The sequence below is a fragment of the Prinia subflava genome, chromosome 5 (genome assembly GCF_021018805.1).
Source record: "Prinia subflava isolate CZ2003 ecotype Zambia chromosome 5, Cam_Psub_1.2, whole genome shotgun sequence".
In the NCBI taxonomy this organism is placed as follows: domain Eukaryota; kingdom Metazoa; phylum Chordata; class Aves; order Passeriformes; family Cisticolidae; genus Prinia; species Prinia subflava.
Window position 1 is genome coordinate 4,666,454 of NC_086251.1, and position 22,780 is coordinate 4,689,233.

The 22,780-nt window shown below is 43.1% G+C and overlaps 1 protein-coding gene across 1 annotated transcript; it reads left to right on the plus strand.

The window, feature by feature from the left end:
* The first annotated feature begins 4,322 nt into the window (after positions 1 to 4,322).
* LOC134550808 (acyl-CoA (8-3)-desaturase-like) lies at positions 4,323 to 16,091 on the plus strand. Its single transcript, XM_063397652.1, has 12 exons — positions 4,323 to 4,678; positions 7,191 to 7,301; positions 7,717 to 7,914; positions 8,869 to 8,970; positions 9,134 to 9,262; positions 10,375 to 10,432; positions 10,798 to 10,874; positions 11,314 to 11,411; positions 11,706 to 11,802; positions 12,471 to 12,550; positions 12,649 to 12,774; positions 13,120 to 16,091. The coding sequence occupies exons 1-12, from the start codon at positions 4,460 to 4,462 to the stop codon at positions 13,169 to 13,171; spliced, it is 1,347 nt and encodes a 448-aa protein (XP_063253722.1). The 5' UTR covers positions 4,323 to 4,459; the 3' UTR covers positions 13,172 to 16,091.
* The last annotated feature ends 6,689 nt before the right edge of the window (positions 16,092 to 22,780 follow it).

The window sequence follows — 22,780 nt, forward strand, 5'->3', positions numbered from 1 at the left end:
TTCAGAAGTTTGTAAGCAGTGGGTGCCCTGCACTGGGCACAAAAAATGCGACAAAAATGATTCCTGGTCTGAAAAAACCAACCCAGATATGCAACAGTGAGAAAACAAAATGGGTTTATTACAGGCATTTAACAGTTTTGTCTTGGATCATGGCGTGTCTTATTCTTTGTAACAATATAGAGCAATTGGGAGGGGAGAATTACAGAATTTGTAACTTTAGATAAGTTTAATTTAGATCTTAAAGCCACAGAAGAGCTTCTGGGATTCTGACTTTGATGAAGCTGAAAGGTGCAAAGGGTTTATTTCATAGGAATTGCAAAATATATATATATATATAAAATATGTGTTTTAATACACTTTATTGTTCTGTGGAGAGATTTAAATGAGAAGGTTCACAGGGCTTAATACAGAGCCTAATTTTAGCCCTCCTTCTAATTAACATCTTGGGGTTTTATTGCTTACTCATAAAATATAACCAAAAACTGAGAGGGAAAGCCTGGCTTGTCACAGGTGGGTTTTTTTTTTCCTCTTTTGCAAAGGGTGTGAAGATTGTTTTCACAGAGGAAAAAAAATCTCTGTTAATTTACTATTGATATCTGGACTAAGGAATGAACCAAAAATAATAAAAATGTTAAATATCTGAGCAAATGAAAACCCTCAGGGCAGGGTCTCCATTGTGAACTTGACTCCCTTGGTTTTGCTTTAGGTTTCTCTTTCCATTTCATGGGATGTGGTATTCCTGATAAGTAGCTCCACCTGAGATGCAGGGTGGTGTTTCATCAACCCAGAATATACTAAAAAAAGGGAAAACCTGGTGATTTTCTCCTCATGACTGACTGGCGCCTTTTCATGTTTTTATCAAAAGCTGTAAATGACTGGATTCTTTTTCCCTTTCCAAAACAAAATTTTGCCAACTGCAAAAGTTTTTGTCACTTGAAAAGATTGCAAAGGTCTTTCTGAATGCAGCTTTTTCCTGAATTATGGACTTCCCATTAAGTTTTGTGCTGGAGATAAAACATTTTTAATTATTTCTATTTCCTGGCTGTGTCTGGGAAGAGGCACATCATAATCACAGAAGAGGGAGTCTGGAAGGAGAGTCCATGAAATCCAGGAAGAAAAACAAGACTCTGTGCACAGGAATGTGTGTGCTGACTGTGGATGGATGCAGGTAATTCCCTTGGAGCCACTGTAGGGCAGAGCATTCCTGAACCCTCCACAAAGGGCTCAGTGTCCTGTGAGCTCCATTCCAGAGTCCCTTGAGGACAAACTCTCCAAAGGAAAGTTATATAAATTAGATGCTACCTGCCTGCTGATGCAGTGACATTTCAGATCATCTCTTCTTTGATTAAAGATCCTCTTCCATGGCTCCAGAGCAGCCAGGACAGGGCAGAGACTCAGCTCTGCTTCCAGAGGGGAGTGCAGGTATACTTGCAGATGCTCATCCAAGGTCACACTCTTCCAGCTTTCTCCAGTGTTGACACCTAATTCTGGAGACCTGTTCAACCCACAACTGTCTGTCTTCTTTCTCACAACTCTGGTGAGACTCCACACTTTTGTAAAGCAGGGATTCTCCACCCAGTTTTGCCCAGGAGCCCCACCTGGGAGGTGTTCCCTCTTGAAAGGCTCCATGAAAACCCTGTAAAATGTAAAATACTACTCAGAACCTAAAGATTCTCTCCAGAAAAGATTTTCTTAGAAACAAGATCACAGGCTCATTAATGCTGGAAAAACCTTTAAGATCATCAACCACTTCCAAATGCTGTGGGGTATCTCAGCACCAGATTTATTTCTGGATCATTTATCTCCAGTGGATTAAGTGTGAGCTGCAGACACTTATGTGACAGAGGATAAAAGGGCTGAGGCAGCACCGCCAGCTGAGCAGTCACGTAGTGTCCTTCTGGAAATCTGGGAACTGTGTCAATGCCTGTGCAAGGAGCTCTGAGTCACGGCAGCAGGGCTGTGGAGCAGCTCTGTGCACGTGTACCAGCTCCCAGGAACACAGGACACGCATTTTGGCAGGTGTGTGGGCAGTGGTTGCAGAACAGCAAGTGTGGTGGAAATTCACTTTGACGGTTTCTCAATATTTTCTCAGGGTGAGCAGGACTGTGCCTTTCACTGTCTGAGCTTTTCCAGCACCTCTGGAATCTGTTTGGTGACCTGGGTAATACAGACAGGCAGCTTCTGCTTTCACATTGGGAAGGGATTTTAATTTAACAGAATATCAGCGGGCGTTACGTGGCCCCTCTGATGCTAAATAAATTCAGACAATAAATATTTATACACACTGTTAATACAGAGGACAATCATCTTAGAGTTCCCAAACTTAACTCCACCAGTTTGGTGGATGCTGGCACCCATAGTGTTAACAGTGAAAGTCACAGCTACTGGCTGTGGGTATTGATAGAGACATCCCATATTTGTTCACTCCAATGTACTCCTGGCTCTTTATCCTGCATCTCCTCCTAGACCGAAACCAAACCCCACATTTTCATCTCCTCCTTTTCAAGTAGCTGCTACATGTGCAAGTCTGAAAATAGGGCCATGGGAAGGGTTTTCTGTACTTTCAGCCAGCTATGGAGTAACTTGATATTTTCACATGTGCACAAAACTGCACATCTGCAGGAAATTGCGCAAACTGTTGCATATTTTATTGCCACCACCTCAAGTACTGAACATTGATTTAGGTAAGACTCTGCACATATACATAGAACATGAGCACATCATTAGCGTGGACACTCTCAGCTGTTATTTAGAGCACGATAAAGTGTTACAGAATGCACTGTGACAGCAGGGTAGAAATTATTCCTCCCATTCTTTTATCACTGTCTTCTGATGAATACCAGCACTCACATTTCTCTTTTACTTTGGGTGGTTCAGCAATTGCCACATATTAGGCACTTTTAAATGGCAGTTTGGGGCTTGAGTGATTATTTGCAAGATGCTACATGATTTGAAGAATTAGAATTGCATAATTTGGAGTTCTGTGTCAGTCAGAGAACTGCCCACTCTGTGCTTGGGAGACAGGGAAAATGCCTCACTCTGCTGAGGTGCCTTGGTCAAGAAAGTAGTTTGGCTTTTTTATTTCTCTTTATCTTTCTTTATCTTTCTGTCCTGCCTGCTGAAGTCTGCAGCTTCAGCTGAGTGTTTTCAGTCCTTCTCAGAACTGGGAGCTCACACAACAACCAGTTTTCTTGGAGTCCCAGTGTGTGAATTGTCTGGGAAACTCGTTGTCCTGAGAGATAGTTGAGACCTGCAGCTGGTCAGGCTTCAGGCAGGGACTGCAGGCCCCATCTGGGGTTCTAGACCTAAGGAATTCAGAAACAGAAATAGAAAGTTTGGGGTGAGGGGGAGAACTCAGGATTTAACTCAGTATTGCATTACAGAGGGGTAAGGTGGAAATACCCCCTCTGTACCACCCCAGACTGTACTGCTGCTTGTACCTGCCTCAAAAGCACCAAGGCTTGGAATTTCAGATTAAAAAAAACACCCAACCAGGATTAAGACACTGCTAGATCTCAAGTAGGACGTTATTTCCCTTATATTGCTTACATTTTTCTGCAAAATTGATGCGAGTTCTTAGGAAACTTGTCATTGCCTTGTCACTGCATTTTATTACAGCTGAGAACTCTCTACCTTTTTATTGCATAGCAGGCCTTCACAATGTCAGAAATGCTTAGACTTGGTTTTTGCAGGAGTAGTGTTAAAGTAAATTATGTCAACATTGCATTTAAGCATAGAATTAAGCATCTGAATCTACAGCCAAACTTGGTGTTAACAAGTTATTGCTATTATTATTGTTGTTATTATTATTATTATTATTATTGTTATTTTTATTACTATTATTACTACTACTGCTATAACTACAAATATTTTAATGTTATAGACTCATGAATGAATTACTTGAACAATTAGGTGGTTGCATGGCTCAAGAACATACAGAAAACTCTGAAACCAGCTGTATGCAAATATTATCAATATAGAAGCCAAATTAACTGGAAATAGAGAATGCTTTCTTAATGTGTTCTTTCTTTACTCTGACCTGGTGGTATTTTAATCAATTATTTAGTTAAGAAAGACACATTAATTTAGTATGCCAGGGTCAACACAGAAAATTTCAAGGACCAAGGACAACCTAAAGGTTTTGGGTGGAGATGAGGCCATTTAGAGGCAACAGGTGATCTTCCCAAATTTCTGTCTTTATTCCTGTTTGTGTTCAGTGGAGCAGCCACGCCTTGCAAAGGCAGCTCAGAAAGGACAAGAATGAGCAGGGCTTTTCCTCCCGGGTGTGTCCAAGCGTCTGGAAGAGGAGGGAGCTCGGCAAGGGTGTGTTTGGGTGAGGAGAGCCAACCAGCCTCTGGAAGCGCAGGGAGTGGCTGGGACTGGGGCTGTATAACGGGCAGGCCAGGATGGGCCATCCTCAGCCTGGACACGGAGCTGGCGCTGGAGGATTCCAGCACGGATGGCTCCACAGACTGGCCCCAGCGAGAAGGAGCCGGCTCCCCTTCCAGCCTTTCCACAGCTTTTCACTTGGGAAGACGTCAGGATCCGCAACGGCCGCGGGCAAGGCCGCCAGCAGTGGCTGGTGATCGACAGGAAGGTTTATGATGTCAGCACGTTTTCCAAGATTCATCCCGGGGGCAGCCGGGTCCTCGGCCACTACGCCGGGCAGGATGCCACGGTAAGAGCTGGGAAAGCAGTGGAGGAAGGTGGATGTGGTGGGGAATCCTGTCTGGTGGTGGTCGTCACTGTGCTTGTTCAGAGAGCAGGCTGAGAAAGCCGCATGATGCCCGTGGGCATAAGGAAAAGTCCTACAAATGTATCTGAACACAGATCTCCCAGGGATTCCTGAAAAAATCTTTGATCTAGAGGATTTATCTAAAATCATTTGGTGCTTGTTGGCAGGAATAATAAATCCTAAGCAGATCTCCCGGGCTATGCTGAAAGGAGATGCTGAATTTGTGAATAGGCAGAAATCTGAGCATTGGAAACACGGGCATACATTCGTGATGTGGGAGATTTAATTCTTGTCACAACAAGACTTTCTGACTTGGAGAAAGTTGCTTAGCCTGTCTTAATTTCTCATGTTCCAGCGTGTGGAATGGGATAGCACTTCTCACTCCCGGCCCAAAGTGGACCAGATTAGTTACTTTTCACATTTCACCCCTTGCACCCTGCTTGAAACTGGGGCAGAAAAATACCTGGTGATCTCAGAGGAAGAAAAAGGAGAGGTTTGAGTCTTGTTTGAGTCAAGTTCACTGACCTTCAGAGCATAGGCCAGCCCAGAGATCCTGGTGCCATCTCCTGCACTTTCTGCCACTGGACTTGTACAGAAGGAGTCAAGGAATGCAGAATGCATGGAATGATTTGTCCCCAAGCTATGTCCTCCCAGCTCCTGCAAGGAGCTGCAATTTGCATCATTGTATTCATAGACACCCAGGGGCTTTAACCGCAGTGAATGTGCTTCAAAAATGACCTTTGATCTTACCTGCTTTTATTGTTGTAACAATTACAATCTGATCAAGATTTTACTTGATCTTAAAGGTATTTTCAAACTTCCAGATGTACTATATCCCTTTGAAAACAGGTCCACAACCAGTAGCCAAAATCATGGGTTCAATGTGGATTTGTGTGGCATCTTAACAACACTGTCTTGCCCTTGCTAATCCTAATGATTCTTTTTGCTTTTAAAGTCCTGCTTTTTCATATATTCTAAGAAATCCACATAGAAAAGCAGGACTGGAAGGTATCTAAAAAATTACTGGTGCAGGACTTTACCTAAAACCAGGATTTTTTTTCCCCAACAGCTCTTGATTACTCTAGAGCTTATAATCTTGTATACATAGTGAGAATTTTACATCCTCTGTGGGGATTATTTTGAAAATACAGGGCAAGACCATTGCAGAACATTTAATTGTTGTCAAATGAGTTGTGAGTTATGTGCGTTGTAGGTGACAGTTTTTAAAGTTAATCTCTAAAGTTAATCTTAAAGTTAGTAAGATGCTAATCAGGGCCTAATACCATGGAGGAGAAAGAGTAGGCAGGACTGAGAGGCTTTCAGTGATAAGAATCTGTGATGCTGATCTCATGGGTAGGAGATTCTGCTTGAAAGGATTCTGGTTCCTGTTTCCAAACTGCAGTATAGATACTAATGGATTAAATCAGAATTCCTGGCAAGATGGAGGAATATAAAAATGTATAAAGACCTGGGGGATGAGGGGCATGGAAAGATTTCCCTAGCTCTTTGGGTCTGGACAGAGCTGTTCATTTGTCTCTGTGACAAAGGGTCACTAGATGTCTGTAGAAAAGCTCAAATGTCCAAAAAGTCACCCTATTCTGACTTTTTCTACACTAAAGTACTCAGGGAGAGACTGTCTCTCGCCAAGAGGCTCCAAGGAAGTCCTCTGTCCTCTTCCAGGGATTTGATCCTGACCAAACCTGTGCAGAATATTTGGGTTGTGCTCACCCCTGCTGATTTTCAGAGCCAAAATCAGACTGTTTAAAATGAGGATTTTGAGCTCCTTCTTGAAGAAAATCCTTTCTTCTGGAAGATCCACTGAGGACATGAGTTAAAGAAGAGTTTGGTTTATCTGGAATCTCATCCTTTATTCCATTGTTTATATTTGATTTGAAACTAGGATTTGAAATGGTTCTTGGACAAGCACTTTTATGTCATTAAGTGTTCTCACCTCCCCAAAACAACAACCAGTCTGGAAATTTGGAGGGAACTGTAAGAGACACCCAGCCTGTGCTGCTGAATATGAGGCATCAGCGTCTGTTTGGTATGGCCTGAGTGTTACACAGCCAGGATTTCAAAGCCTCATCCCAAGCAAGGCAAAGACATTTCCTGCTCCTGGGTCCCATCCATAGGGCAGGGCTGCTGGCTGCAGCCTTCCAGGGACAGACTGTGCTGAAACAAGCAGATGAAAGGTTTCCCTCTGCAAAGAGTTTTTCATTAAACCCTTTCATGTTTATTACCAGCCTCGCCCAGGGGCTTTTATGAAATCTGGGCTCTTGAAACACCTCCAGCTTCCTTGGTCCAAGCTCCAGTTGATGGGAAGGAGTGTCAGGAGAGACAAAAATGGACAAGAGGAGCAGGATTTTGTGTTATAATCCAGACCTGGCAAATGAGAGGCTCAGCTCTGGTGTTGGGTCATGTGCCCTCTCTGACTCCCGCCCTTTGTGTTCCTCAGGATGCCTTTGTGGCATTTCACAACGACAAGTCCCTGGTGAAAAAGTACCTGAAATCTCTGCTGATTGGGGAGCTGGCACCAGACCAACCCAGCTTTGAGTCTAATAAAAAGGTGAGTGCCCTAGATTCCAGTGGCAGGAATGGCTCGGGGTTCAGCATGGGAGGAGAAGGAAAACAGGAGAGGCAGCAGAAATCGCCTCTGAGGGAGCACGCCTGATGCTGTGGGTGGGCAGGAGGTGGTGGTGGGCAGGCATGGAAACATGACTGTCCCAGCATCACTAAATCCACCCCTGGGAGCAAGGAATGAGCACCAGAGCCCCAAATCCTGCTCGGTTCTCCTCACTGGGATGTCTCAGAATCAAAGCAAAGTCTGTTGATTTCGTGCTTGTTCTGGCACTGAGTCCCTACTGCCAGAACATCTTTCTGTGGCTGTTTTGGGATCCCTGGCTCTGCTCTATGACATTTTCAAAGTAAATAGTGCATTAATATTCACTTTACCCACAGAAATCCCTTTTCTTTACCCACAGAAATCCCTCTTGGAGGATTTTCGTGAGCTGCGCTGCACCATTGAGAAGATGGGACTTCTGAAGCCCAATTACTTCTTCTTCTTCCTGGTTTTCCTTCACTTCCTGGTGCTGGATGCTGCATCCTGGCTCGTGGTCTGGTACTTTGGCATCTCCCTGGTGCCTTTCCTGGCTGGCATGGTGCTATTCAGCACTGCCCAGGTAAAGTGCTGACGGCTGCTCAGTGCTGCAGATGCCCTTGGCTCTTCCATGTGGAGAGGATTGATGGAATGTCCCAGGCACCGCCTCTCCTTAGATCCCATTATCTGGCTGCAGATGACAAGCACGTTCTACGTCACCGCTTTTGTTGCCTGCAGCAGATCTCGTTTTGCTGACAGGCTGCTCCCTTGGGATGGTGGGGTTCTTGTGGAACTGGCTCTTTCACAAGATGGGATGAGCTGATCTAATCACTTACTCCACCAAAAAGAAGGGATATTTCATTCTCACCTGCACTTTTGTCTCTCTGTTTCTTCTGTCAGATGGCTCTGGTATTTTTTGAGTTCTTCATTAGTCCCCACTGAATAGTTTCCTGCTGGATTAGTAAATTCAGTTCAGGGTGGATGTAGGAAAGGAGGGAATAGGGATTTGTGGCACTTGGATGGGAGAAATCGAAGGGTGTGGCAGAGGGAGGAGAACAAGATTTTCTTATTAACACTGAATGCTTAAGTTTGCTCAGATCCCCCTGGAGGAGGTGCAAATGAGCTAATTTATTTAATTAATTTGTTCTATTTGCCTAATATCTGCTAGGTCAGATATCCCTTGAAGGTCAGTCTTGTATTTCCATGGAAATACAGAATACAATGAAGCTACAGATTTGGAAACCATTCCACTTCTAGCTGGCTACTTGGAAATTAATTATTTGTGATGGCAGCAACAGAATTCTGTGCTGTGACAGTGCAGTAATTGCAGTGATGCTTTGCTGCTTTACAGATGAAACTAATATCTGGAACTGAGCAGCTCTAGTGGACAGTGGCCTGGATGGAATTTCCCAGCCCTGTGATTCCCAGCCCATCTTCCACACATCGGGGGGATGAAACTCACACTCTGAAGTTACAGAGATTGCAAATTATTGCAATAAAGCAGTTCTCTTTCCTCAGTGATCCTTTTGTCTCCCAGATCCAGATGGGCTGGTTCCAGCACGATCTGGGCCACTGCTCTGTCTTCAAGAAGCCCAGGTGGAATCGTCTCATGCAGATCGTGGTGATCAACATGCTGAAGGTAGTGGTGGGAATGTTCCCTGGGGCTAATCGGGACTAAGCAATGGATGGGAGCGTGCCTCAATCCAGGCAAGGTCGCCTGCGAGGGGATTGCCATAAATAGGGATGGGATCCTGGATGCTGCTGAGGTTTGAATCCCTGGTGTTGCCCTTTTCCCCACTCAGGGGCTGCCTGCCAGCTGGTGGAACCACCTGCACAACCAGCACCACGCCAAGCCCAACTGCTTCCGCAAGGACCCTGACCTCAACATGCACCCTCTGCTCTTCAGCCTGGGGAGGACCCTCTCTGTGGAGGTCTGGAAAAGCAGCTTCAATGACAGAGATCCAGAGTGTGATATGTATCTAATATATCATAGTGACAACCCAGCTTGTGCCTGGAAACCAAGTGGTTTCCAACCCAGACTATTCTATTTATTCTGTTTATGATCATTCCCAATGCGGTCCAAGATCTGAGAGTCTCGTGTTATTACAATGCTGAGGTGCCCACTCCTGAGAAGCACAGGCTTAAAATCAGTGCTTGAGTAAGGGAAAGCACCTTGAAGGCAGCCCCAGAGTCAGAGTGGTCGTGAGTCAGGTGTTCCCTCTGGATCCCCCTGGCAGCCAGAGCTGTTCGGCACCCAAATCCTTCAGGGCGGGCGGAGCCGCCACGCTGCGGACGCAAACGCAGCGAGTGATTTCCTAACCCTGAGTTTTATGGCTTTCATAAAAAGAGCAACTATGAATAGATCCTCCCTGCCTCCATTAGGGCTTCTGATAGCATCAGGATAGGCAAGGGCTTGTTTGCCTCTTCTTTCCCTTGTAATTCCTTTTACTCATGGGGTGATGAAACGGCTTCATTGCGAGATACACCAGCCTCTTAAAAAAATGTCCCTCTCTCTTTTGCCTGCTGGAGAAGCTCTCCAAGGCACATGGAAAATTCCACCTCTGCTGCCCCAGAAAGATTCCTGCAATGGGAAATACAAAATGCTTATTGATAGAAAACCATTGGCTCCAGCTGGGGAGGATTTTGTCTGGGATTTTTGGAAAGATCTCTCATGTAGGAGCATGAGCATTCAGAGCAGCCTGGCTGTGCTCCAGTGGGTTTGATGGAGTGAAAAAGTAGGAAATCAGTTCTCATGTCTTCCTGCTTTTTAGCAGGATCACAGTTAGGCACACTATGGATAGGCAAAGTGGATTTCAGGGGTTTTATTTATCCAGTTTATTTTTTGCTTTAGTGTCTATCCAGTGCAGACTGGAGCTCTGGAAGTAGTTTGCTTTAGCTCCTTATTGTTTTGTCTTTTGAAGAATTATATTTAGTTTAGGGTGATGTTAAGAAACTTTTTGTGCAATTGGTGAAAAATTACAAGGTGAAGAAATAGACTTGAATGTGCTTTTTGTAAATATTTCACTATCTTTTCATTTTTCAGCTTGGAAAGCAGAAGAAGAAGTTCATGCCTTACAATTACCAGCACAGGTATTTCTTCTGTGAGTATCCCCTAAAACCATGAGTGCGTCTCTTCCCCCACAAAAGAAGGGGTTTTAAAGATATTCCCATTGAAGTGAGAGCTCCAGGAAGCTTCTTTTACATTAAAGAAGGTCCCCGTGAGGAGAAATTTCCCCTTAAGTCTCTGTTTGGGTTATGAGATGTGGATGGGGATGTATCAAACAGAGGGAAGAAAGGGTTGGGGAAGAAATGGAGAAGTGATGAGAAGAAAAGAGGAAGAGATTATGTGGATGCATAGAGGTTAACATGAGTGGAAGACAGCAATTTTTCTACCACTGGAAAGAAGAATCATTTTAATGATGCAGTGAAATTACAAATGTCTCTCTCTTTCCTTTCTGTCCTTCAGTGCTGGCCCCACTTGCCCTCATACCCTTCTTCCAGCTGTCAATATTCTACTATGGAATCAAGAGGAAGAAGTGGTTGGTAAGCACTGCTTTCCTGTCTGGAAAACTCCAAAAATGTCACTGTATTCACCTTCACTTCCTGTTGCTCAGGTGATTGGGGGTAAGAGAGAAAAAGGATAGAAAAGGCTGATTCTAGGCTTTCTGCAGCAGAGAAAACTGTTTAGAAGAGGCTTTTTAGCTTTTTAGCAGATAAATAAATCACCAGGAAACTCCCAGCCCCAGAGGGTGATGGCAGGGCTGTGGTCTGCAGTTATTGATGGTTATTTCAGGGACACACCCACCTTGATGCAGAATGGAGCTTACTCCTGATAATCCAGAAATTTGCATATCAGAACATTTTTTAAGCTGCAGTTCAAGTAAAAGGGAGAGGATGGAGTGGAGGCATTTCATCAACAAAGGCTGATTTTCATCCTGATTTGTTTGGGGGTTTTTTTGGTGTGTTTATTTTTTTTTTACAGGACCTGATGTTGGTTGTGGCTTTCAACATCCGAGTCTGCCTCATGTACATTCCTTTAATGGGATTTAAATCCTTCATGATATACTACTGGCTGTCCAGGTAACTCAGAGCATACCCAGAGCCCCCATAATTCATATTTGTAACCAATATTGAGCTTCAAAAGAAAGAAATGAAAACTAATCCTACGGTTTTCTCAGAATTAAATAGTCCAGAAGAAACAGTTTAACTTCAGTGGGGTGGTGGCTGCTCAGGGACATCTGCAGCTACAACTTGAGTGATCCTTAAACTCCAAAATTGCTTTTTTTTCTTGAGAAGAGACTTAGCCAAGTGTTTTAGTGTTAAATTTGGATAGGATTGGAGATGTGACAAGAGTTTCTGTGTTTATCTGCCCAGGTACATTGAGAGTACCTGGTTTATTTGGGTGACCCAGATGAATCACATCCCAATGCACATTGATTATGACCAGAACAAAGACTGGGTGTCTACTCAGGTGAGAAGCTCCTTTCTTCTGGAATACTGGGTCTTCTGGTCTAAATTATAGAACAAAGACTATGTTGTTATTCTCTGAGATTTACTATTAATGAGATTTGCCCTTCCATTCATTAAATAAACATTTCTGTGATATTCAAACCATTTAAAATTTTAGTTGGAAAACAGGAAATCTAGATTTTAAAAATCCTGGTTTTTCACTGAAAGGCCTTGACATATTTTTGACAACCCTTTCCCCTCCCTATTATAGAAAAGTACTGGTGGTATAACAGCCAATCTCCTTTTTAGGCCAACTAAAGGGAAGCAAAGTGGGATACCTTTATTTTTACCCTACAGGCTGCAGGTTTACTGCAGATGAGATAAATCTGAGAAAATTGCCTGATAAAAATGAATATGTAAATAAAGCTTTGCTCACATCTATCCTGCCTCCAGCAGTATAATCCCAACAGTGGGTTTGCAGCAGTTCCCTGTTTTATCAAGAATAAAAAACTCAGCCTGGCAAGGCTAGTCTGTGTTGAATCCCTCAGGGCAATGATGGCTGTAATCCCTGACTTTGCCGTGATTTTTGTGCTAGATAAGGGTGGGCAGTGACTGCTGGGGATTCAATTGTTGGACTTGCAGGGAAATAAAATCTAAATCATCTGGGGGTTTTGGTTTTTTCCTTCCCAGCTCCACGCAACCTGCAACGTGAACCAGTCTCTGTTCAATGACTGGTTCACTGGGCACTTGAACTTCCAAATCGAGCACCAGTGAGTATCATCCTGGGGGAAAAATAGGAATAATCTGGGCGAGGGGGATATTTTGAGCAGGGAGAAAGCCAATAACTCTCCCTCATCCCATCCTGCAGCCTGTTCCCCACAATGCCTCGCCACAACTACTGGAAAGTGGCTCCCCTGGTGAAGAGCCTCTGTGACAAGCACGGCATTGAGTACAAAAGCAAGACTTTGCTGACAGCCTTTGTAGATATTTTGCAGTAAGTATCAATTAATGTAGATATTTTGCAGTAAGTATCAATTAACAAGATGATTTTGCTCTGCAGTGGCAGGTTAGAGACACCTGGGCATCCATTTCAAACCAAGGTCCACGGAGAGATCAAACCTAGAGTTTATTTGGACTTCTCTGAAGTTTTAAAGTTCCAAAGCTTGTTTTTCTCTTCCTTACATCCTCTCAGCTCATTGCCAGCAGTCAGACTTTGCTATGAGGTGTCCATACAATTTAAAATCTATTTCTTTCCTTTTGTTTCTTTAACTACAGTCGGCCTCCCACAGAGTTGAACTCTGTCTCCTCCTAAGTGATTTTTTCCCTTCTGCTCCTGCAGTTCCCTGAAGGACTCTGGGGAGCACTGGCTGGAAGCATATCTGCATGGATAGAAACTGGCACCTCTCCAAGGGAATCCCTTCACCACAAAACTGCTGCCAAGAGCCTGGACACACCATCCTTTTGCGTGTTCTCAGGCATAGGAACTCGGGAGCTGGGCAAATTTCAGTAAGAATGAAATGGGAAAGTGGCCTCAAGATACATTTTTACCTTGTTCCCTACCATGAACCTCTGTTTTTTCTTGCTCTCATTCTCAGAATTCAGAGATGGGCTTTTAAACTTGGGGAGAAGTAGCTTTTGAATCAGCTTGATCACTTTAACTTTATTGGAAGTGCCAGCTCCTTGCTTATGGAAGAAAGGAAATTCTTCTCTGAGTCCTGGAATGGTTTGGGTTGGAAAGGACCTTAAAGATCATCTTTCTCCACCCCCTGCCATGGGCAGGGACACCTTCCACCTGACCAGGCTGCTCCAAGCCCTGTCCAGCCTGGCCTTGAACAGTTCCAGGGATGGGACATCCACAGCTTCCCTGGGAAACCTGTTCCAGAGCCTCACAATAAAGAATTTCTTCCTAATATCCAATTTACACCCACCCTCTGTCAGTTCAAAGCTGTTGTTCCTCCTCCTGTCCCTACAAGTCCTGATACAAACTCTTCATCTTCCTCACAAGTCTCTTTCAGTATTAAGGTCTCCTTTGTGTTCTTGGCTCAGTGGATCAGTGAAAAAATGCAGGAAAAGTGCAGGAAGTCAGGAGACATTAGGCCAGGGGGAATTTTCTAGATCAGGGGGATCTTCTAGAACAGATCAAATAAATGTGCAAAGAACAAGGGGTGGCCTCTGGGGGCATGTCCCATCCCTCCTGGTCCCCTTGCTGTGCCTGTGCAGGGTTGTAGCAGGTTCTGTTCCTGGACTGCATGGGCAGGCAGATTGGCTGGGGCTGCTTACACTGCAGCAGCCAGGGTGAGCACAGTTTGCATGGCATGTGGCATCTCTAGGCTTAAATCCACGTCTGGGTTTGAACTGAGTGCTGACTGTGCTGTCAGCTTGCATTCCTGGCACAGACCAGCTTTGAATCAGGCTAAGAAGACAAAGCACTGAGGCCTAGGTCCAGATTTCAAGAGTATTTAGGGTACTCTTGCTTTTATGTATATATATATATATATATATATATTACATTTTATCTAAAAGTTTACCTCTTGGTGGTTTAGTACAATTAGTTCTACTAGAGAATGATGAATAAAGTTCTTGATCATGATTGTTAGATTGAAGTCAAAGCCTGTTTTAGAAGGAGCTCTGATTTATCTTGCTGATTTTGATTCAATGACATTTCCTAATGTCACTTAGAGCAAATAGATTCCATTATGGGACTGGCAGAACCCACGTGGTACTGTTACCCACCTCACTGACTCCAAACCAAAAAGGTTTTCATGGCAAGAACCTGTAGGGGCAAATAAAGAGAGCTTTTTTTTTTTTTTTTTTTAATGGGCAAATAAACTTTTGCCCATAAAAGCAAAGGCCACATGGTTCCTCTCCTCTGCCTTCACACCCAGAACTTTCAGTGGGTGAATCACCACAGGAGGAAGATGTGGGAGATTTAAAAGCACCTCACTTGTCTTACAATTTACAGACACCAACACCCCTCTTCTGGGTATCAAGATCAAGCCCAACAAACAAACAAAGCAGAAGGAATTTGGACTTTTTTTTTTTTTTTTTTTTTTGCTTTGGTTTTTTTATCAGAACATCTCCCTTTCTCCTTTTTATTTATATTTTGTGTGTAGGTGCAGGTACCTATAACACTGTTCTGGTTATTTTGTAATAATGGCTGAGAGGTGTCTTTGAAAAGGGTCCTGTTTAAAAAGTAGTTATTAAAAAGTGTTTAAAATGTACTTTGGGAATCCCTGCTAACTGGTCCCTACAGCAATTAAATGTTCCCAAATCCAGGGCTGGTTATAATGGTGATAGCCATAATTATTTGCAAAAGCAGAAACATTATATAATTATTTAAGGGATAATAAATCATTAAGATGAATGCAGAGATTTCATGGTACTACATAAAGACATTTTAAAATTGCTGTCCTGCTGAAGGTAATACAAATATTAAGGATTCCTCCTTTTTTTTTTACCAGTGAGACTTGAAATCTCTGCTGATCCTGTGTCCCAGTGAAATCAATACACGGCTGAATCAAAAGGGTTCTTTGTGGTGTCAGTCTCATAAATTAAACTGATAATTTGTAGTGTTTAATTAGAATTCTGTTCATTTGAATTATTTATTGATTCTTTTTCAATCTGGTTTTAATTAAAACATTTCTGTCTCTATTTGTCTGAACAGGCTGCTCTGTGTCAATAATAATTTCTTTATCTTTTTAATAAAGGTTCTTAACAGTGGAGCTGGTTTACCTTGGTCAAATTCTAACATGGTTAACAAACTCCAAGGGGTCAGGTGGGAACTGTAGTATTCCCTGAAATACAATATTTGCCATCTGGAATACTGGAAGAGAAGGAAATTAGGGAGCTGCTTTGCAGAATGCTTCTGGAGTTTTCTCTTTCTGCAGGAGTTTGTGCTGAGATGCTGCTGGAAGTTGTTTCCCTTATCCAGGTAGAGCAGAATCTCTTTTCTATCTTTTTGTTCTTCCCTCAGGTCCCAGATTTAGGGATGCAATTGGATAAGATGCTTTGGGTGGAATCTGATGAAGAGGATTTAGAAATGGATAGAAAAACTCCCTTTTCTGCTGTTGTCCTGCTCTGTGTGGCAGCACCTCAGCCTAGCACCTCCTTCTTGAGTGTAAAATGATTCATTTATGCACTGATTCCTCTTAGCAGCCACCCCTGCAAAAAAAAAATCCTTCAGTTTTATTGCCTAAAACCTCTTCAGTGATTGTTTGGAGGGCAACTTGAAGGAAATTGCAGTCTGTGTGTCCATACAGAGAGATCCAGCCAGAAACAGAGGTTGTATTTACACTGAACTCCAAAAAACCCGGGTGACTTTATTCCAGCTTGCCACCTAAAATGCTTTTTCAGGTGCTGCCCAGAGAAGGTGTGTTCTGCTGTTACTCCAAAAACCCTTCAAGTGCTGAGCTGTGCTCCCTGCATGTACAGAGCCGCCTCTGTCGGAGCAATTTTCCTCTTACCACCCACCCAAGGGTGGGGCGTGCCTGCTTTTCCTGGCTGCCATCCCCTGGGGGCCTCATCCCATGGCGGGATCACACTCTCAAAGACAGGACTGTGCTTCCCAGGGGATATTTCTGCCTGTTTCCTCTCAAAAATCAGGCTGGGAGAAGCAATCCTGCATCTTTTGTCATTAAACTTCCAAGAGCAATGTGGTACCTGAGGTTTCATCTTGGCCCTTCAGTTCAATTTGTCCCTCAGGAAATTCCTCATCTCCTCCATGGATTGGGGCAGGTTTGCATCAAAATATTAATTCTTTCACTCTGCTTCAAGTCTTCCTAACTGGTGAGTGGTGAGGATGTTCCTCACTTAAAACTCTTGGCCTCCCAAGGGTATTTTTTTTATTTTCTCAGAAAAATATAAATCTATCTTCCTTATAGCCTCTTATTCTTGGTGATAGATGAGGAAAAATCAAGTGAAATAATCTTTACTGATTTGTCTGGTCACTTAACTCAATCTAGTCTGAAAAAAATCATTTTTACCTAAAAGATCTACATTCCCTCCTGGAAGTAACACCTGAAAACACATAAAAATAGATGTGAACATACATCTTCTAGGCATGGTTTAGGTTCTGGAAATGGTCTAGAACTCTCCCTACCGACTGTTCCATCCTTACAAATATTTACCACTCAAGTCTTATTTACCCTATCTGTGTATTTTATCTGCGGGGTGGTTATGCTTAGATGGGTAAATATGTTTATATTTGAGATTTTGATTGTGTGGGGGTTTTTTTTCAATTCTAAAAAAAGGCCATGCTCAGCCACCATGCTATCTTTTTGTGCCAATTAATCCAGCCTGTTGATTGAAGGTGTTGACACAAAGGTGCCCACTGGAGCTGTTACTCCCATCTGTGATAGAAGAGATTCAGTTTAAATGTATTCATGAAATAAAAACAGAGGCAATTTTTAAAAGCACTATCCCTTGCCTTTTGGAGCTTTTAATAGCATATAACACCTGAAAACTCCAGCTGGAACATCCAGAATCCAGCCCTGTGAGGAGATTATTGAGCAAGAACAAGCTAATTATGCAAATAAAGCCCAAATTCCCTGCTGCACACAGCGATCTGCGTGACCTTCATTTTGACTCTGACTCACAATTCCACTTTTGGGAGCAGAGCTGGGCACACCAGTTGGATCCCAGTCAGTGAAGGGCTGGAAATTGCTTACGTGGCCTTTTCCAGCTGTTTCCAACCTGTTGGATCAGTGTCAGCTTCAATTTGTGGTCTGCAGGGTATCCAGAACAACAGAGGCAGGAGAGGGCAAAAGAGAGACCACACCAGATCTGAGCATTATTCCAGTGCCCAGAAGTGGAGGCCTGAAGAAGGAAACAAACCCAGCTTCAACAGGGATTAATTACAGTGTTTATTTGGTTATTCGACGTGGATTGAATCCACAGGGACTTATCCCAAGTGGGGAGAGGCAGCTCTGCCACAGTGATTTAAAGGGTAGATCTGCTCAGGAATTACTGATTCCACTTCCACTGTTTTATTGGTACCTTTGGAATTACAGCCTCATGCCAGAGGTCCCAAATATTCATCTAACCATCTCCTGTTCCTCTGGAATGATGAAATAGCCTAAAACTCTTTGACCTGTTGCAACAATGGATTTACCAGGCTTGGCTCCTCATTAAGCTGAGAAAAGATTTGTCTTTTTTATTTTTGTCTTTATTTTCTTGTTGAAGTGGGTGTTAGATCTACACATACCATGACAAAAACAAACAAACAAACAAACAAAACCTCCAAACCAAATCCCACATAAAAATTACACATTAAAGTGTCTATGCCATTAAAAAAAAAATAAAAAGAAACATCTTCAAATTAAGATTCCCTGCATTCTTGGTGGTATGTCAGGGAGAGAGGAGCAATCAGTTTTGGAATGTTCTACTTGAGCTTCCTTTCAGGGAAATAGATGGGAAACAAACTCCAGCTGGGATTTTCTGATGCCATGTTTCAACACCCCAAGTGTGAAGCTCCAATTTGCTGAATCAGAAATCCATGAGCCATGCACAGCAATGAGCAAAGCAAAGCAGTCAGGGACTAGCAGGCAAAATGCTCATTAAAATTATTTAAAGATCAGCTGTGGGACATGAGCTAAAAGTGTCATATTGCAGCACATAAAATTTGCTCAATATTAAGTGGTGGTGATGTAAGGTTTTTAACCCTAGGATTGAAGTTGCAGGCTTTGGGTGTGTGACAATGAAAGAGATGCTCTCAGGGTAGCTTTAAATCCCTTTTTATTAACTCACTTCTCCTTTTTATTGCTCCTACCAGCTCTTAAATGAAAAAATCCCTTGAGTAAGAAGGTGAGATGCGCTGACAGCTAGTGAGGTGAGGGAAAACTCCACCCATGTGACCATCCACCCAACAGTCCTGAATTCTGTGCTCTCTGGAATGAGGTGAAATCCATTAGTGCCTAAGAATGTGGTAGAAAAAGTACAGAGGAAACTTTTCCCTGACTCAAATAAGGTATTCTTGGGGCTGTGATTTACAGTTTGAGCACCTCTCTGAAATGTGTCTCCTGCAATGAAAAATCTCAACTCCTTTTTGTCCATTTAATCCTTTTAATTCCCTGCAGCACGGTCCTGAGTTCCTCATTTTGACTGCTTATATTTAAAAAAAGTTGGTGATGAAGGCCTGTGTTGTATCTTTAACCAACATCCCCATTTTTTGAGTATAAACTCATTATTTGCATCCTTGCTACACTCCCCAGTCCAAAATCTGAATATCCCTGGATACTTTCACTGCCTGTATGTGTTATTTTGCCACCTCCATCTCTCCCTAGTAACACCTTGGGAAGGGATTTACCTCTGGGCTACTCTCTCCAGTTTTGTTACTCCTGGGATTCTGCCACTCTTTCTTCCCTCCAAAGTTGGTTTGAAATAAATATTGGGGGGGTTATCCAGAGTAATACCTGGATTTAGGCAGCTGGGCTGGATAAAATCTGCTGGTGTTTCTTACCACGAGTACACCCAGTGACTTACAGAGCAGGGAAGGAGAGATCCCAGCTCACGTCCTGTGAATTTGTTCACAGTATGCCCAGATAACAGATACAATGCCAACAAATCCAAACAGCTGGCTTTTCCAGGGAGCTGCACAAGATCCCAGTTCCCCATCCTTGTATTCCGTGTATTTTGGTGCCTTTCAGGCCTTGATCAGCACCAACTGTTGTCTTTTTACATAGCCAGGGCCTCACCATCCTCACAGGGAAAAATTTCTTCCCCATATCCAATCCAAACCCACCCTCTGGCAGTTTGAAGCCATTCCCCAGTGTCCCTGGAAACAAAAACCTCCAATTTTTCTCTTAATGAAAACAGGGCTTTGGAAAGAAAAATCTATGGAATATAATTTGCTTTTGTGCAAATTCAGTGCTGCAATCCCTGTGGAACAGCAGATTCCTGGAAAAGGAATTCTCCCTTGACTAACAAGCTCTTACATATGACCTCAGATATTAAAAGCATGTTTGAGGCATAGCTGCCTCATTCATGCAGTGTTTTATTGTGTGTTGTCACTCTTCAGTTGCATGAACCAAGGTGTGTTCGTGTCTGAATCTGTTGACAGCAAGATAATCCCTCTTGTCTCTGCAAAGGAAACCTCTTAACAAGTTTCCCACTGGGAGAGCTGGGACGTGGCAAGTCCAGAACTCATCTCCGAGCTCAGCTTGATCCCTGGGTCACTGCCTAACACTTTTAGAATCGTTCCCCCCTGGAACTGGGAGTAAACCTTGCCTTCTCCAGGTGTGCTGCTGCTCACTAAAATGGAATATTGTCTGTGGCCATGTGCTCCTCCCCACTGGTAACTACATCCAGGTGACTGTGGAATACATGCAAGGATTATAGTTCTCATTTTCTAAACCTAAAATGTAAAATCGGCTGATTTTGGAGTGTAATCTTCGGCTACTGGGGATATTTTACCTCAATTCCAGGATCAGCAGTTCCCCCAATGACTGGAAATGAAATAAAAACTTCTTAAAGTTTTATCACAGGCAATTTCAAAGGAGTGGTTGACTGAATGTAGATCTGGAGAAAACCACGATGTTTTCCTTCACTCCCTAAGGAGAGGCAGCTGAGTTTCTAATCGATTGATAATTGAGGATAGGCAGATCAGAGTCACGGGAATTTGATCAGCTTGAGGCGTTTTCAGGGAGAAAACAGGGAAAGGGCGACGAAAAATGATCCAAGATTGCCCCCGTGTGGCAGAGCCCCGCTGCTGCAGCCGGAAACGGGCCAGGTTTTCCTTGTCCTTGCATTAATTCCTGCCTGGAACAGCTGCTGTGAATAACACAGGAACGTTATCCAATTCACAGTAACAAATTAAAACATTAAAAAACACCCTGAAATACAACTGCTGTGAATAACAGAAACGTTATCCAAATCACGATAACAAAAGAGAATGTAAAAAAAACCCTTAAATACAGCTGCTGTGAATAACAGAAACGTTATCCAAACCACAATAACAAATAACAACGTAAAAACCCCTTAAACAAAGCTACTATGAATGACACAGAAATGTTATCCAAATCACAATAACAAATAACAATGTAAAAAAACCCTTAAGCAAAGCTTCTGTGAATCACATAGAAATGTTATCCAGATCACAATAACAAATGGCAATATTAAAAAAAAAACCCTTAAATAAAGCTGCTATGAATCACACAGAAATGTTATCCAAATCACAATAACAAATAACAATGTAAAAAAACCCCTTAAATGCAGCTTCTGTGAATCACATAGAAGTGTTATCCAAATCACCATAACAAATGTCAACATAAAAAACATCTTTCTGGGTTACATTTGTATTAGGTGTATTTGAAAATGAAAAGGTGGTGCAATTGTAACAATTGATTTATTGCAGCTTTGCAGCTGGAGATAATCAACCAAAGCTCTGCTATGGGAGTAAAAGAAGCCATTTTATCTCCAGACAAAAATTCCAACTTTTAAGTAGCTCATAAAAGAGAGAAAAAATGAGATGAAAACTGTAATATTTTTGGTGAGTTATTTTGAAATAATGGTGGACTTAGAAGCCAGGACCGCACAGGACTTTAAAAATCACAAATCTCACCCCAAACCTGTATATTCTAGAGCAGGCACTCCATCCCCTGGACAAGAAGGATCACTGTTTACACGAAATTTCACGGTGTGACAATTTGGCTGGCTTGTTTTCCCCCAGACTGTGAGGGTTTATTCCTCAGGCAGGGGCCTGGTGTGGCTGCAGGCCCGGCCGGGGAGGCTCAGCCTCTCCCCTCACGTTCAGTGCTGCATTTCCACACAATTGGAGCCCTGTCCCTCATCACCAGCTTTTTGGGCATGGCTTTGCACGCTGTGAGGGGTCTGCCAGTGTCCAGGAGGACAAATGTCACCTTTGAGGTGATTTTCTACTGCAGGAAGTGTTTGCTACCAATTTTTTGTCGCTTCGTTTTCTGAGGGAGAGAGACTCGGCATTTGGATGGCAGGTCAGGGTCCTGCAGTTCCCTTCTCCTCCAAAATCTCTTCTCCAAGGAAAGGAGCACAACAATAGCTGCATGGCCTCTCATATCAGTAGCCTTTTCTTTCAATCCATCTTATAAAAAATAGAAGGGGATGTGTTGTTTCCACTGCTTGCTCTGTATATAATATCCTGTGGGATACCAGCAATGGCTGGGCCTGACTCAGCTTTGGATGGTTAAACCCATTCCTTGCTTCCCTTTGCAGCTCCCAAAACCCTGTTATGCCTCTTCCAATATGAAATTTAATTGCATTTTATCCCTGGTATAATCCCTAAAGCTGCAAAATAATTACTGGGCCTGCTGTCTCTGGACACTGGGAGGCCCTGCTGTGGTAAAGGTTCTATTTCCAGATCCATGGAACCCTGGGATAATCCCAGCTGCTGTGACGCTTTCTGTTCCATGCCCAAAGGACATTTTCTCTTCCATGCCCAAAGGACATTTTCTGTCCCATGCCCAAAGGACAGCACTTGGAGTGGTTCAGTGTTGGCAATCTGTGAGCAATCAGGACATAAACAAGGGTTTATGGGTTTAGCTGCTCAGGGCTAAGATTATCCAATTAGTACTCCAGAAGTATCCCACAGGCACAGCCCGAGGCCTCTGTCTCATCAAGGATTAGGAGCAATTAAGAGAAGTCAAATGCAATGGTGGCACAATATCCAATAATATCCATCCTGCTGGGCTGGAGCAGAAGGATTTATAATGCAATTACTTTTCAAGGTTAACCCTCCAGGTGGCTCATGCAACACCTAGAGAAGCAACACCTTTGTACCAGAAGAACAAAGTATTCCAACCAGTTAACCTGTGGAAGGGTGATCCATGAATCCAGATAAAGATGTGGTCCCTTCATGGACTTGTCTCACTTAGGATTCCTCAGTTCAAGGATGTAGAAATGAGAGGAAAAGGACTGCACATGAAAATTCACCTTAAATCTCCACTCTTTGCCTGTTTTTATTCTGCCCAGGCATTACAATTTCCACACTTACTATCTGAGTCTTTGCTTCCCTCAGAAGTTGCTTTATG

Coding starts and splice junctions, on each gene's coding strand:
- LOC134550808 (XM_063397652.1), top strand. CDS start 4,460: ATGGCTCCACAGACTGGCCCCAGCGAGAAGGAGCCGGCTCCCCTTCCA. Junction 9,263..10,374: donor GGAGGACCCTCTCTGTGGAG/GTCTGGAAAAGC, acceptor TTCATTTTTCAG/CTTGGAAAGCAGAAGAAGAA. Junction 11,803..12,470: donor AAGACTGGGTGTCTACTCAG/GTGAGAAGCTCC, acceptor TTTCCTTCCCAG/CTCCACGCAACCTGCAACGT.